General features: G+C 35.0%; 2 protein-coding genes across 2 annotated transcripts in view; one reads left to right on the forward strand and one right to left on the reverse strand.

Annotated features, from left to right (window-relative positions):
• The first annotated feature begins 397 nt into the window (after positions 1-397).
• Positions 398-1279, forward strand: LOC123677124 (thrombin-like enzyme ancrod). The gene has a single exon (XM_045613633.1). It carries the CDS (start codon positions 398-400, stop codon positions 1277-1279), a length of 882 nt encoding a protein of 293 aa, XP_045469589.1.
• A 13202-nt stretch (positions 1280-14481) lies between these two features.
• LOC123675872 (RNA-binding protein MEX3B) overlaps positions 14482-17945 on the reverse strand; it is a 71724-nt gene continuing 68260 nt past the window's right edge. The window contains exon 2 of the mRNA XM_045611412.1: positions 14482-17702. Coding sequence (XP_045467368.1) covers positions 16696-17702 — 1007 coding nt within the window. The 3' untranslated portion in view covers positions 14482-16695. The remainder of the gene's footprint in view (positions 17703-17945) is intronic.

Consider the following 17945-nt stretch of genomic DNA (forward strand, 5'->3'; position numbering starts at 1 on the left):
CTGTCCTAAAGCTACTGAGAGAAGAAGTTTTTCTATAGTTGAAGTTTTGTATTGTTCAGTGATGAAAATTCTTCTTCAAACCACAGAGGGTGCAAGTTTCTTCAAAGAATGTTAGATAATCTTTTCTGGCTAGTATCTCAGCTTGATCAATCAGTTCACATGAAAGATATTTTTCGTTATCTTGTAGAAATAACCCAGGTTAATCTTGAAACTACTTATGTTGAAGCTCATGTTGGAATCAATATTATTTTCTAGGCAATAACGGGAATGTATCAAGCAGGGCTGAAGATTTTCCAAGCCAGAAATTATGGAGTTCTGAAGAACTCTTCATTTCAACGGGTCCCCCAAAATAATTATCTAGTTTTATGACAATTACAATTATTGACAAAATTTAAATATGACATTCAAAAGTCTATGTCTTAAACATATCAAACTATATATTTACTCAGTCCTTATACTCAAGATCTCAGTAACAGCAACAATATCAGAAAAAAGTACAAGTTTCAAATGCAACGTATCAGACTACCCATTCTTAGTCCTACTCAAATCCAACAACCCAACATCTTTTTGTGGAGGAGCACTGATAAAGAACGACACAGTTGTAACAGCCCCATACTGTACCTCCAACTTCATACATTCACCAGAAAAATTGGAAGTGCTATTCAACGTGTCCAAGGACTTCCCAAATGGAACCGAAAGAAGTAGAGCAGAAAAAATTTTTTTGTATCCCAAAACCGACAAACTCCCAGTCGATAATATCGCAGTTATCGGTTTGGAAAGACCAATTGCTGGTGGTAAACCAATTAAACTACCGCAGACCGATTCTGGGAACGGCAGCGAAATTTGCGACAGGGTCTTAACAATGGCTTATACCTACGAAACAAATATGGAGAGCTGTGTGCTCGATCCACAGCTTTACTGCCTGAATTTACCGATCGTTAACGAAGACGAATGCCGACAGATGAACAGGAAAAACACAGATGCATTTTCATGTAGATTTCCCGGGGCCAACGGGTCCGGGAAATCCTGGAAGGATTATCCAGGATATCCGGTTTTTTGCGGGGATACTTTTTACGGTGTTGTCGCCAAAGCGGACAATTTCAGTTTGTCAGATTTTGCGAATTATCCCATCAGGGTTGACTTCGTTATTGACTTTTTGCATCAGAGAACTATGAGGAGGAGAGTGAATAAGTTTGTACAGAGGAAAACTAATGGGTCTTGCAGTTTTTTTGGAAGCATCGCGGTGTGTTTGTTTCTGATTTGTTTTTCTTTGAGATGAAGAAAGTTTCGCAGAATGATTGTTCATTTCGAATGTAACATAATATTTCATTAAAATTTTAATGCATTTGCCTTCCTGATGTATAATTCAACGATAACTAGGTCTATCTACGATCAGAATCTGAATTAGAACTCGAAATTTGTTAAAAAAAAAATATTTGTACAATAATTGTTATATTTTTTGAAATATGGGTCATAGCCCCCTCAAACAAAAACGTTTTCTATAGATTGAGCTATGATCTAAAAAAAATTGAGGTTTCAGGTCCGTATCATGCCTCAAAGAGAGTTGGAAGCATCGAGAATATCATTAAAATTTTTTTGAAAATTTCAGTTTTCAACCTATAATTTCTGAAATAGACTAATCGCTGAACTGCAAGCATTTGCGTGATCTACGTTATCGAATCAATTGATATGATGGTATAAAATTCACATGTGGGAACTTTCGTCAAAAAAATTTTTTTCAAGGTGTAGGTATGGAAAATTTGAGACAAATTTTTCGATTTGAAAATTTGCGATTTTTCGATCTAAAAATTTTCGAGTAAGAGTGAAATTTGGCTAACTGAAGATTGTTTATTCCAATATCAATCACTGATTCTTCGTAAAACTGACAGTTCATGAAAATTTCAACTCGAAATTTGGGAAAAATTTCCTAAAATACTTGCCACATCCCCCCATCAAACTAAAACGTTTTCTATAAATCGAGCTGTGATCTAAAACATATCGAGGTTTCAATTCCATTTCTTTCTTCAAGGAGAGTTGACAGCCTCGAGTATATTATCAACATTCATTTATAAAATTTCAGTTTTCAACCTACAATTTCTGAATTAATAGATTAATCGCTGAACTGCAAGCATTTTCGTAATATATGTTATCGAATGAATTGGTATAATGGTATAAAACTCTCATGTGGAAACTTCTGTTAAAAACAAAATTTTCAAGGGGAAGGTATGGAAAATTTGAGACAAATTTTTCGATCTGAAAATTTTCGGGTGAGAGTGAAATTTGGCTAATTGAGGATCGTTCAATCTGATATCACTCACCGATCATCCGTAGACCAAACAGTTTATGAAATTTCCAACTCGAAATTTGGAAAAAACCGTAAAAACTGAATCTCTACACAATAATTGTTAAAGCTCTTAAAATACTGGCCACAGACCCATCAAACACAAACTTTTTTTTAAGATCGAGCTGTGATCTAAAACATATGGAGGTTTCAAGTCCGTATCATGCCCCAAGGAGAGTGGGCAGCCTCGAGAATATTATCAAAATTTTTTTGAAATTTCTGTTCAAAAACCTATAATTTACAAAATAATCTGAAATATCCCTGAATTGAATCGATTGAGATGTTAGTATAAAATTCCCATGTGATAAATTTGTATTTGTATGGAAAGTTTGAGACAATTATTTTGATCTAAAAATTCTCGACTAGTTGGGGTTAGATTTCTCTTTACAAGCAAGAGTCGTCTATGGTAATAAAAACATCGCTCCAATCGGAAAATCCCTTCAGGAAGACAGATTTCCCCGTATTCCTAATCGATTTCCGCGAAAAAGACGACTATCAATACAACTCGGAATGGGTCATTGACTCAGAGACAGCTGCACCTTTTCCATTTCGGTTCAGTGATGCATCCCAGCTATTATATTCAGAACATAAACGCATAGTATTTACCAGTCTGGTGGATTTTGATGCTGGGAAAGATATCTTGACTACATTCAAACGAAGTGTAATGAATATTCTCAAGGATATACCTTCTCTACGCGAAATTCACTTTGAAATTTCGCGCGTGGATATATAGTTTCAATCCTTAAGCAAAATTTTAGTGAATAAGTACTTATAAAGGGTGTTTTTTTTAGAGCTATAGAACTTCACATTGCAATAAAACAACGATGGATTATTCGATCGACATGAATTTTATTTATCCGCAAGACAATCTTGTGGCATTACATTTTAAATATGATTTCTGGCATATGACCGCCACGGCTGGCTCGGATGTAGTCCAATCTGGACGTCCAATTTTCGATGACTTTTTCCAACATTTGTGGCCGTATATCGGCAATAACACGGCGAATGTTGACTTCCAAATGGTCAAGGGTTTTTGGCTTATCCGCATAGACCAATGACTTTACATAGCCCCACAGAATGTAGTCTAGCGGTGTTAAATCACAAGATCTTGGAGGCCAATTAACAGGTCCAAAACGTGAAATTAGGCGGTCACCAAACGCGTCTTTCAATAAATCGATTGTGGCAAGAGCTGTGTGACATGTTGCGCCGTCTTGTTGGAACCACAGCTCCTGGACATCATGGTTGTTCAATTCAGGAATGGAAAAAATAGTAATCATGGCTTTATACCGATCACCATTGACTGTAACGTTCTGGCCATCATCGTTTTTGAAGAAGTACGGACCAATGATTCCACCAGCCCATAAAGCGCACCAAACAGTCAGTTTTTCTGGATGTAACGGTGTTTCGACATACACTTGAGGATGAGCTTCACTCCAAATGCGGCAGTTTTGTTTGTTGACGTAGCCATTCAACCAGAAGTGCGCTTCATCGCTAAACAAAATAAAATGGACGTAGTGCGCGATACGTATTCCGCACAGAACCATTATTTTCGAAATAAAATTGCACTATTCACAAGCGTTGTTCAGGCGTGAGTCTATTCATGATGAAGTACCAAACCAAACTGAGAATAAATCACTTGACAGCTGTTAAATCGGTCGCCATCTTGAACAGTAATGCCATTTTAAAGTTATATACCTCGAAAAAAAACACCCGTTATATAATCATTTCGGACATATCCTATACCTTTTGTATTCATACATGTAAATCTGTGGTTTTGAAGGATAAATATATTTTATCATTATTATTATAGTTTCAAGCCTATAGCAAAATTTGAGTGAATAAGTACTCGTATAAACATATGCTGTCAGTTTTCATACACTGAAAACAAAAATTCGTGTCACTCTACGAACAAAAATTTTTTTGTTGACCAGTGTAGTTGAGAACGCCCATAAATCGATAAAAAATACAGTCTCCAGTGTCCCTTATCGCACATAACTTGAGAAAACCGTTCCCGGGCTGTCCAAACTAACCATTTTTTCTCCCTTACGCGACAAATAGATTATAAACGAGCTGTGATTCCGCAGGATGTAGGATGAGGACCCCGGAAAAAGAAGGTGATATTTCAACAATAAAGCCATCTGCAAGGGCAGGTTATTCCGGTCCACAATTCACACAGTCCCACGAGCTTTCGTCTATGAGAAATCGCCATCAACGGATTCTCACTATTCGAAGGATTTGCCCGTTTTGAATCATTTTAACTTGAATAGTCTAATTTATAACACATTTGAACAGATAATAATGAGGCAGTTTTTCGTGGAATATCATCATCATATTATTCAAAACTTTAACTTAAAGAACATCTGTCTATTATTAATTATTATTAAAGGAAAGAAGTACTGAAGTGAAGTCAAAAACAATTGACTCATTTATGACGAAAGTTCAAAAGCTCCTGATTCCATATTTAATTTTTAAGGGTGTTTTAGGCATTTCCTTTTCAATAATTTTCTCGATATTTTTGTGGTTTTGATAATGTAAAATGTAATGTTCATTGAGCTTGAAATCACTATTTATCACATTTAGTTTTGTGTTCACGTAATTCTTGAGTTTTTTTGTTGATATTCTTAAATTTTTCATGGTTCTTGTTTTGCAGTCAATAGTTCTGCAAGAGGCTTTTTGCACCTAAATTCAATTTTTATTTTTGGCAAAATCTGCAGTTTTGAAATAGACAGATGAACAACGTTGGAACTGCTATATATACGGAACTCTCAGTCAGATTTGGTCCATATAAAGGGAGTTTTTTTTAGAGCTATAGAACTTTAAATTGCAATAAAACAACGATGGATTATTCGATTGACATGAATTTTATTTATCCGCAAGATAATCTTGTGGCATTACATTATAAATATGATTTCTGGCATATGACCGCCACGGCTGGCTTGGATGTAGTCCAATCTGGACGTCCAATTTTCGATGACTTTTTCCAACATTTGTGGCCGTATATCGGCAATAACACGGCGAATGTTGTCTTCCAAATAGTCAAGGGTTTGTGGCTTATCCGCATAGACCAATGACTTTACATAGCCCCACAGAAAGTAGTCTAGTGGTGTTAAATCACAAGATCTTGGAGGCCAATTCACAGGCCAAAACGTGAAATTAGGCAGTCACCAAACGTGTCTTTCAATAAATTGATTGTGGCACGAGCTGTGTGACTTGTTGGAACCACAGCTCCTGGACATCATGGTTGTTCAATTCGGGAATGAAAAAATTAGTAATCATGGCTCTATACCGATCACCATTGACTGTAACGTCTGGCCATCATCGTTTTTGAAGAAGTACGGACCAATGATTCTACCAGCCGATAAAGCGCACCAAACAGTCAGTTTTTCTGGATGTAACGGTGTTTCGACTTACACTTGAGGATTAGCTTCACTCCAAATGCGGCAGTTTTGTTTGTTGACGTAGCCATTCAACCTTAAGCGCGCTTCATCGCTAAACAAAATAAAATGGACGTAGTGCGCGATACGTATTCCGCACAGAACCATTATTTTCGAAATAAAATTGCACTTTTTGCAAGCGTTGTTCAGGCGTGAGTCTATTCATGATGAATTGCCAAACCAAACTAAGAATAAATCACTTGATAGCTGTTAAATCGGTCGCCATCTTGAACAGTAATGTCAACTTAAAGTTATATACCTCGAAAAAAAATACCCTATATTAATAAAAAATAACCACCCCCAACTCTCAAAGCCTTCACGAGAAGGATCCATAAGCATATGAATATCCAAATTTATGCCCATCAAATAAATTAATACAGCCGAACATTGCCTCACTAAATTTCATCCCCTTCTCCCTCCAGAGGCATATATAATTCAAAGAAGAAAAAATCCACCCCTGCCTATAAAGGTAAGATCCGAATTTAGTTATGAGCTCGATGGAAGCAGTCTCCCCTTAGGTTCTGAAATATTTTATCCATTATGAAAACGGGTTGGGGCACGTGCTTCCACCCTCAGTTTTCGACCACCTTAATTTATTAGCATTTTATTCGGAATCGTGATAATCCCTGGCAAGGACAGGCCTACCAGGTGACTTCAGCGACAGGAGCGTGACCAATGAACGTAATCAGGATTTGGTCCTGGCACCGCTTGATACCAACGATGGTAACATCGGGTTATCGTTCGTTTTTGTTTTTTTTTTCATTTCGAGACAGTAAGGGTTTCTTTTAACCAATTTGGGGAGGAAAGTTTCAAATCGATCAATATCAGAAATTCAATATCTTCATATTGTTTAATGGATTCAGACTTTTCTTGATGGAAATTCATTAAAAATTAAAATAGAACAAAGTAATTTCCACAAATATTCTTGGATACTATTTAATTATATTTCATTTTGCATATTGTAACATAGGATTTTAAATAAAGTGTGCGAAGTCTCAAATAACCAGAAAACAATTCTTCATCTAGGTTAATTACAATATTTTATGCTGTTTCTGAAGTAAATAGGAATTGGGATTCACGGCTTGACTTGATATTCAAACTACTTGACTTGATATTCAATTCAATTGACTTGGTCTTGACTTGGAATTAACTTAAGTTCAAGTCAAGCAATAATTTTTCTATGTCAAGTTGAGTACTTGATTTGACATTGAAAAACTACTACTTGACTTCTTTGTAACGTCCTATTTCCCAGCTAAAAACACTAGGACTTAATTGCTCTGACAAGGCTTTTGTCATCCTTATATCCGAGAATCCAAGTTGGTCCCATTGGTAATAAGATTTAGCATTTGTGTCCTTTCATAAAATTGCTACCCTTTCAATTGAACCATAGAGTAATAAACATAGATAGAGGGAGTATAAGTAATTTTTACATGTCCCTAACATGGTTAGATTACGTTGTCGGATTGTGATATATTTTCAAATCCAAATTTTACTATATCATTATGAATCTATGTTATATTGAATGAAATATATTTGAGTGATTCCCGATTAAATATGCAAATATGAATCTTTGGAATCCGATATTTTTCCTAATTGTCGAATTTATAAGAAGCAGAGTATTTATTATTTTCTGTACCTACCTGCTGAAATCCAAGGTTTGGCAACTTTTGCTCTCCTAGTGTCATCGGTTGTTTCACGTCGTTTGGTGCGCTTGAAGTTTGTTTTCTGAATTTCTGATATATTTAGGTATTTATTTCAATATATTTGAGTTAATATGGAACGTTGATTAACTATGGGACATAAGAAGTGCGTTCTTTCAGACGAAACTCGCGAACTGAGTGAAATATCATATCACTGATATGTTTTCATTTCCGCGCGCTTCATGTCAAATCAGATAGTTCATGTTGGGGAAAAAATTTTTGCTCACTGAAAATGACATATGCTTCCTCTACTTATGTTTATTACTCTGAGGATTGAACTGAATCTGAATATATCTCAACCTTTTCTGTATCGGATTATGAAGAAAGATTTAAACATATTACATAATATTTATAATACTGAAAGTGGCCTGAATCGATTGAATTCGATAGTTGAATTTTATAATCGAATTTATATTATAATTGAGAAAATATTCCATATGCACACAATGCCTGTTATTTTAGAATTTTGAGCAAGGAATGATGATAAATACATGTTCAAATTCGATTCTGTCCGTCCGACAGTATACACAATAACTTTCTGACAGAAGGACCTAGAAACTTGAAAGTTCTAGGTTATTTATAGATCTTGAATGCCGCAGTGTGTGTGCAAAATTTCGTAACCAGAATCATTCAAGAAGAGTATCGAAAATCTACTTGTACCTCCCTTCCCTCGAACAGATGTTAGAGTTCTTCAAATGACCTTGTACCTACTGTCTTTATCTTTGTTCTTCGATATTCGAATTCTTAGATATCTAAACTATCGATATACGTATCGTTGCAAATAATGTAAACGATATTTGACGGTTGGTAGGTAAGTGCTCAAAAAATAATGTTTCCACGCTCACGATAGAACGAAAAATTAGGAATGTGAAATCAAATCTAACTTTATGAACTGACTAAAAAGAAGTCTACATATTTCGATGGAATATTCTTGGAAAAATTTGTTTTGCTTTCGCTCAGCACTTTTAGCCCAGGGCTCAAGTTTTGTGTCCCAAATTTCACCAAAGAAGGCGAACAAATAATAACCTTCGTTTCCTTTGCAGCTGCACTTTCAATAATAAGGAATTCCAAGTTGAGGACAAACTTTTACATCCTTTGTTGAAGGGCTCTCAAAACGAAACTGGAATCCATTGTGAAATAAGCATACAATGACCAAAACCATTCGTAATTTCTTCTCGAATGAAAATGCCTACAGAAGCGTGTGTACCTTTTGAATTGGGGATATCAATCTTTTTTTCCACTGGAAGAATTTCTCCTTTTCAAGAGGATTATTGCTTATATAATCCAGTTTTGCGAGATTCATTGTTGGTTTTATTGGGTAGTCAGAAAAGAATATTGGGGGAATATCAGGAAGTGGATATTCTGGAATTTACGATGAATGAGCTTTACAGCAACATTATTAGAGGTTGTTGACTTTTATCCAGTTATTGCGTTATAACGAAAATGGTTTTTACTAAGGAGTCTGTTGGAATTTTATCACAAATAATCTTCCAATCAATTTGTTTACCCATTCGAATAAGTCCTCTATGAAGTATGCAACAATTTTGGCATTTTAGTTGACAAATTGCATTTTCCACTGACACATTGAAAGATTATAACGGGTGTTTTTTTTCGAGGTATAAAACTTTAAGTTGGCATTAGTGTTCAAGATCGTGACCTATTTAACAGCTGTCAAGTGATTTATTCTCTGTTTGGTTTGGCAATTCATAATGAATAGACTCACGCCTGAACAACGCTTGCAAATAGTGCAATTTTATTTCGAAAATAATGGTTCTGTGCGGAATACGTATCGCGCACTACGTCCATTAGCGATGAAGCGCACTTCTGGTTGAATGGCTACGTCAACAAACAAAACTGCCGCATTTGGAGTGAAGCTAATCCTCAAGTGTATGTCGATTGTCGAAACACCGTTACATCCAGAAAAACTGACTGTTTGGTGCGCTTTATGGGCTGGTGGAATCATTGGTCCGTACTTCTTCAAAAACGATGATGGCCAGAACGTTACAGTCAATGGTGAGCGGTATAGAGCCATGATTACTAACTTTTTCTTTCCTGAATTGAACAACCATGATGTCCAGAAGCTGTGGTTCCAACAAGACGGCGCAACATGTCACACAGCTCGTGCCACAATCGATTTATTGAAAGACACGTTTGGTGACCGCCTAATTTCACGTTTTGGACCTGTGAATTGGCCTCCAAGATCTTGTGATTTAACACCGCTAGACTACTTTCTGTGGGGGTATGTAAAGTCATTGGTCTATGCGGATAAGCCACAAACCCTTGACCATTTGGAAGACAGCATTCGCCGTGTTATTGCCGATATACGGCCACAAATGTTGGAAAAAGTCATCGAAAATTGGACGTCCAGATTGGAGTACATCCGAGCCAGCTGTGGCAGTCATATGCCAGAAATCATATTCAAAATGTAATGCCACAAGATTATCTTTCGGATAAATAAAATTAATGTCAATCAAATAATCCGTAATCCGTCGTTGTCTTATTGCAATTTAAAGTTCTATAGCTCTAAAAAAACACCCTTTATTTGCAATATTTTTTTGTGGAAGTTTGTTCGAAACTATTCTGTCTTCATGAAATTGACTTCAGTTTCTATCAGATTCCTTCAATTTTAATTGAATAATTCCAGAATATCGGATGAAATACCCGAACGAATGGCAATTGTTGCAATAAAAGAAACACAATATTGCATACAAATACATTTTATTATCATAATATAATTCACTAAATATATAATATACCTATAATGTATATATTCACTGGTGTATGATAAAATAAATTAGGTAATATAATGGTTTTTTAGCAACATTCAATATATGTATTTAGTATGTAGAAAGATAATATTGAGAAGAGATTATTAATATTACTTCCCAAAAACGTGTACTCGTACAAAATACTATACGCATAATATTAAGATTATGCAACGAGAATACTTATTCGTCGATAGATATTAAAATATTTTATCGGGTATATAACACCACGAGGGAATTTTTATTTCGATTTTAATACTTATTAACATCCTCACAATTAGATAAGTAGGTCATTTAAAATGAAGAACCTTCCTAAAACTTTACAGAGTGTCTATTCAACAAACCTCCTAACAATTTAATTTATCTAAGTACTCAAAGGAGTTCAATTCTTGTTGCAATTTTTTTCTATGTTATAGATGAACCTCTGAAGCTTTGGGAAAGTTCGAATCATGGAGTATTTTGTGGAAATACATATTGTTACATATTACACATCATAAACATTCACAATTTAATAATATTTTTTCGAGAACACGTTCAGTGGAACTCCTATTCATGATCGAAACCATCATAAAATCTAATAAAATGAATTCATTCAAAAATATACTCTAATATACATTTAGCCGAAAATTTGGAAATCAGGTAAGCGATAAAGTCCAGTAAGCGAGCTCAAACAAACTATTAAAAGACTTCACGACATACTTATAATGAAATATATCAGATGAATTTTTATATTATTAATTTTATTACGAGATTATCTTGACGCACTTTTAAAAAATCTCGATCAAATATGAAAATATAACGATTTGACTGTTTTTTTTTACGGGTTCTATAAAATTACTAATGTGATTTGCATAGTGCGCATTAAATTTTAAGGATAGACACAACCTATTTGGATACTTAGGTATATATATTTTAAGTACATCATGCAAAACTATATGTACGTAACCCTGATACTTCTCTACATACTAGCTTCATCATAAAGAAATGTAGTCAGATGATGAAAGCTATAGTTTGATGGAATATGAAAATTCATTTGATTTAGCTTAGCTTTCACTACCAGAAAAGAAGATACAAGTTGATGCCAATTCCCAGAAAAAATCGACGCAGTAAGAAGAAGATGGAAACAGGAAGAAAAAAGATGAAAGCAAAGTACTTTACTGATCAATTGGTCACCTGAAGGTTGTAAATATTATCACTTTGCTATGTGGAATAAAATTAAGTATATTGCTGTTTTACACTTAATATAATAATACCAGTTTTTGAATCTAATTCTTGATTATTGCTTCGAATATACATAAAATTATAACTACATAGCAAATGTTTAGTAACTTTTCACTTTGGCACCAAAATTACAATATCAGGTTTTTAGAATACATATTAATTATGTCGATGTTTGATACTGTTCCCCGAATTTTAAATATTCTGTCTTTGTGTGGCCATTTAAGTAAAAACTTGTAACTATTTGATCTGATTGAAAGCAACAGTGATGATACAACTTACATAAAGCATTTAAATATTTCATATTATTATTAAATTTCAAATTTCAATATAGTATACTTATCAATATATTGTGATAGAAACCGTATCTAAATATCTCTATTTTTTTTTTAAATTTCAGTAACCTGGAAAAATATGCACAATCACACTCAAATCTCATTTTCAGCTACGCTTTACCGCCGTTGATTTTCAACTGATTGAATTGAAATGAAATCAATATTGTTTTTTGGAGACTTTCGTTCTTTTTTGTTCCGAAATAACGTTAAGTCAGTCTTACGAATCACAGTGAAGCTTTGATATGATCAAATTATTGTGCTAAGTTTGTTCAGCTTGCTTCCATATTCACCCCACATCTGGTTCTTATCGAAGCAGATTTTCTTTTTACTCTGTCAATCTCTCGTATTGAAATCGTTAAAATATTGATTGGTCTTTCCAAACTGTCCAACAGTTGATATAAACTGATTTATTATCTTTTGATGTGATTATTTCCTTTTGTTCAACTATTTATTTTATGGGGAAATGATTGTCGGTTGTAATTCTCTCTTATAGTTAACTCATGTTTTTCATCCAGTATATTAGTTTATTAGTATTTTTTTTAAACCTTCAATAATTATTAATTAATTATTAATATTTTCGCCTGAATAAACAACAATCAAGGAATCACATCATCATTGAAATTTTAACCTGAATTTTTTCTATTGATGTATTTAATTTGATTTAGTTTATTATAAACTAATTTATTCAAAATTTGTCAATTATTATTGAGATAGTTAAAAAGAGGAGAGATCAACTGAATATCTGCAAGAGGTTGAGAATAATTTTCCTAATAGATTATCTAGGCGTCAATGTCCTAGATAAAATTGACATTAGCTTCGTATTATATCAATTGTGGACAGCAAATTTATATAAGTTGAAACGAAAAATATTTAATTTAAAAATCAACAGCTGTAAAGCCTTTTCCAACGTAAACATCAAAGAATGTGAATTTATTCATAAAATTACGTTGAAACCAATAACCATACATACAATTATTATTTTATAGAAATATTTTCAACATTTTTTGCAGCTATAATAATATATAATAATTTTAGTATAATATCATATTTTATAAATGCTGAGCGGGTGACAGCTCGGGTCGTAAGTTGCCTCTGATAATTATTATTGATCTACTCTACCTTGTTTAGTATAAATTTGAATATTAAAGTTAAATTTATAGTATGTCAACTATTTTTATAGTTATTTTCGATACTTTATTGCTTTGAGTTACGATTAGAAGACAAAATTTTGATATAATATACTAAATGCTGGTTGCACTCTCTCGATCAGCTGTTAATTTTTGGAAATAATACCCTGATGGTCCAAAAGTAACGCGACGCAATGATTCAGACAGTTTCAATAATATTCCCGCTTTTAAAAACTTATCTTGTAATGGATTTGGTGATATTTCATTAGATCGATTTGTCTGGATTGCTTTTAAAATTTGGCCTTAGAGAGTTCCATTTGGGACGAGGTTTGATGACAGGATACAAGAGTTGAAACTCGCTTTGAGATTACTCAACCTACATATCGGCCTAACGAGATCAAAATACAGTCAAACCTGCGACCCTAAGCTTTTGTCTTTTACAGGAGGCTACAAAAAGATATACTTTAGTAATATAAATATTTTTCATGTAATTCATTGTTACAATATAAATACAGTTTCATCTAAAAACATCTATATGTAATTTGTTTATCTATGTCAAAAATTACCTTCATATATAATTATGAAATATAGATATTATTACTTAAACGTTGTAGTTAGGCCTGTATATTATGTTTCAAAAATATGCTAATATACAGTGTGATTTGCAATTTAATGTTTTCGCAGTCAAATTGTGAAGATGGCGCCACTACTTGTAGCAGCGAAACAATGAATACGCGATTAGATACTTCCTAATAATAATAATAATTATTGCAGCGCCTTTCGATCTACAGCATTCCCTAACGTTCCGTTGGCAACACTTCTATTAGTTCTAAGTACTAGCTGTCAGTTGAACAAATGACACCAACATAAAAAACCGAGGGATCGCGTGTCTTTTGGTAAAACTGGTCGGGTTGTGGGGATAAGTGTTGCCAACTATCAAAATCTTTGAGTTAAGCCCCGGCGCTATAATTATGAATATAGTATTACATAAAAACATCAAAATACAGCAATGAAAGAGCCGATTAGACTATCCAAATTCAATGAGAACTCTACGTATTTGCGATCCATTAAAAACAAAATATTACTCCGTACCGATTGGTGCAGAGTAGATGATTTTCGGGGTGGGGAAGACTTTCGTTCGAAACAAAACATCGGTCGTGCCCTAAAGTGCGACGTCAGTAAACTAATCATGCTTCTAGACTTATTTCCTAACCTCAAAATTCCTAGTAGACGTCACATCTTTTACCCGAAAATATAAAATACCTCTAGCTTCAATCCTTTGAGCAGTTTCGTCAATCATTTCAATGGTTATAGTCTATGTTTACATTTTAATAAAATATCTTCATATGCGAATACGGGGGTATTAAAATATAAAACGCGACTTTACTATAAGAGATGTTTCTCGAATGTGCCTCATGAGCTACTTCTAACACTACAGTACCCACAAAGCATACAATGGAATGATGTACAACACCAAACAGAACAACTCAACAGTGATCACATGGAACATGCAGGACGGGGGGAAAAGAATGTTGGAGAAAAAAAAATAAAAAAACAAAAATATAAATCACGAATTTTATTACAATATTTGGTAGCAATTTTATTAAAAAGTCAATATCTTAAATATTCGCTAGTTATCTAAGATATGGTCGAAGGGCAAAGTTTGGTTTAGTCTTATGTGGTTTCTTCATAGGATAAATAAAAATAAATACCAGCTTTGCCTTTTGACGTTCGTTAGACGATGACCGGAAAGCGAAAATTTCTTAAGCGTAGGTCAGTCGTATCATAAAAAATTCGTACTAATTTATAAATTTCTAAATAGAAAACACACTTATACATTTAATCTTCAAAAAATCAATAGAAAAAGACAAAAAAAATCACCTTTTGGATTGTTTCATCATTTAAAATATCAATATAAATATAATTATTAATCAAAAATCCAATTAAACTATTTCAAACAGTCACTCTGCACACGTGTGTGAACATGTACTTGTACTAACATTAATAGTTAAATATCTTCACAAAAATATGTAAAAAAATAAAATAATAATAATTAATAAGGTTCATCTGGGGTAATCCAGAAAATATGGTATTAATAGCTATAAAACAACAACTTATATACAGTCCTACTAATAAACAAACGAAGTTCGAGATAACGCTGCGCCTTCGGGTGCCTCTGACTGACCACGCAGATAATATTAATAATAATAATATAAAATATATAAAATTTATCTAATAACGACAATTTTAATTGGCTGAATAAAAAAATAAATAAAAACAAATATATGTTATCCTAAGTGATATAATAAGATATATTAATTATATAATCTAAGCAGGACGTCTGTCGAGGGCAGCCGATCAGTCAGCGTTACCAGTGGCGTGCAAAAATGGAGTTTAAAAAAAAGGATATAAGTAAATGTTGTCCGCAAGAAAGGTACATGAAATAAAATTGAACGAAAAAAAGAAACATTGAAACGGCGATCCAAAATAGCGATGTGTGAATACTGAAGAATGAAAAAGAGCACGAGAACGCAGGTGGGGGCCACGCAAACCTAGGATGACGGTGAAAATAGATAGTTGCGGCAACACCCGAAAGAACCCGAATATCTTTTTAGATGAAAATAAAAAAAAATTAAATAATAAAAGTAGGTGAGTAATGGAAAATTCGAGCCGAAAGGATGCATTCTTTCGAGTGGGGATTGTGTCTCTGCCCCCGCAAGCCCCCTAGATGGGAGGGGGGCCGGGGACAGAGGGAAAACTTTTTTCAGCAGCGTGCGCTAACCTCCGACTTTGACCACCAAATAGAGTATCTCTCATAACTTATAGGCTATAAGAAATATAGTTTACTTAATATATTAATATATGTATCACATCACATGACATAACAGAACAATAGCAACAAGAGCGATTAACTAACAATAAGGGATATGTATGTAGTTATTATTGGGGGTGGTCCCATGGTCGGAGCTTTCACGACGTGGCAGTTCAGATCACAGCCGATTGGCCCCCCCAAGAAACCCGCCGCTGCATACTCTCGTTTGCTCGTCGCACATTCACGCGAAATCCACCTTTTCTCTCTTCTCAAAACCTAAATATGCTCACTGCCATATTCACGTATATTTTTTCATTTTAAGGTTTTGCTATATTTTTATTCATATATTATTTTTCAACTTTAAATATTAATATATATAATATATACTTAAATAATATTTTGAGAATTGCTGATTCAGACTTTAATAATGTGACACTTCACATGGCAAAACTTAAAAAAATATATTTAAAAAACAACGAAACACTTATCATCGAATATGTATAAAATTTACATTTATTTTTACGTTAATATAGTGTCGCGTCAAGATGTCTTTTTTTTATCAGAGGAAGGTGGCGAAAATTCATTTCGATTTCTCAAATACATATAAAAATACAAAATAAAAGGAGGAAAATAAATCAATATTCAATTCTTACACTAAAAAACAGTGATATAATATTCAAGAACTGGCATATTATGTTGACTACGTCCGTCCCGTCGGCAATGCTTCGAAGCGCACAGTAAGATCGTAAAACCCATAAAAATCTAAAATAAAAACAAATATAAATTCAACACAATCAAAGAAACTTTTCTCTAGGACTTTAGCATTCGTTGTATTCCGGTGCGGATCGAAGATTGCCGTGCGCGGCGGAGTTGAACACAGGGCGCGGGTCGCGATGGCCCAAGGGGAATGTGGGGGGGTGTAGGGGTAGGTAGGATGAGCGACGAGATCATCGATCGGCCAACTTAAGGGTTGGGGGAGTAGATGCGGATGGCTTGGATGGCCCTTATCGAGCAGACGGGACAAGAAGAATCGCTGCCTTCGCAGACCCTCTTCGCGCAGTCCATGCAGAAGAAGTTGTGACCGCAGGGCACCAAGGCGTGGGTCACCTTGCCTTCGGAGCACACCAGACACTTCGAGGAACCTAACAGAGAATCGGAAGGACTTGCGCTGTTTGGCGGTGAAGGTCTTGACGTTACTGAAGCAGTAGGATACGACCAGATACTCGAGATAGCGGTGGAACTATCGAAACTAGGGGATTCCCCAAGACCTTCATCTCTGTCGTTCGAACTCCAGATGGCGCCAAGGTCTCCTCGACCTCCTGCATTTGAGGAACTGCTAGAACAAGATCCGGAGCTTGAGAAGGCTCCAGTGCTGCCTGTTGACGAAGTCATGGTCGGAAATGGATCAGTCGCTGAATCGATGTAGTTCATGATCGAGTTGAGGCCAGATTTGTAAAGGGAGGTGATGAGGTCATTGTCGTCCAAGCCTAGGTTTCCCAAACCGTTCAAGGAGCTTCCGGTGCCCGTACGCATGGCTATGTGTGCCTCGATTTCCCTCTTCGCAGCTTCGACATTCTCTGGCAGTCCGGTGACTTCAAAAACTGGTTCCTTGTCACGGCTGGGAGTCACGATGTAGGTGTGGGTCTGATGTTGGATTCGCTTGATGGTGGCGCCTTTGGGACCCACTACTAAGCCTACAACCCTATATGGTACTCTGACCTGAATGGTGATGTGACCTGGTACATTGGCAGGTGGACCAGGAGGTGTACTAGCACCTGAACCCAATCCGGCTAAGTTGTTCTTTCTGGAAGCCCTGATTTGCGAGAAGTGTTCGGCTGCGGAGAGGATCTCCCTTTTGGCCTTGGCTACATCCTCCTTGCGTCCGGTCACAACGAATACTGGCTCCTCTCCACGGACTGGCGTTTTGATGTATGTGTTTGTCTTGGCTCGTAGAGCTTTGATCTTGCAACCTGAAATGGAAAGAGGGAGGAATTAGTCAATGTAATCACTTAGAAAAATGGTGTGATAGTTTGAAAGACTTTGAATGTTCAGTAGCCATCAGTCGAAAGTCTTATTAAATTTTAGGGTTTATCTTCTAAACTGATTTTAATATAAGGTAATCATTGAATAAGTGAATTTATCTACTCCTATTGAATTATATATTTATTATTCAACTGCTTTTGAGCAATTAATAGCATCTATTAACGAACAGC

The sequence above is a fragment of the Harmonia axyridis genome, chromosome 3, assembly GCF_914767665.1.
Source record: "Harmonia axyridis chromosome 3, icHarAxyr1.1, whole genome shotgun sequence".
NCBI classification, from domain to species: Eukaryota; Metazoa; Arthropoda; class Insecta; order Coleoptera; family Coccinellidae; genus Harmonia; species Harmonia axyridis.

Bases quoted from the DNA above. Each gene is read 5' to 3' on its own strand.
- LOC123677124 (XM_045613633.1), top strand. From the start codon at position 398: ATGACATTCAAAAGTCTATGTCTTAAACATATCAAACTATATATTTAC.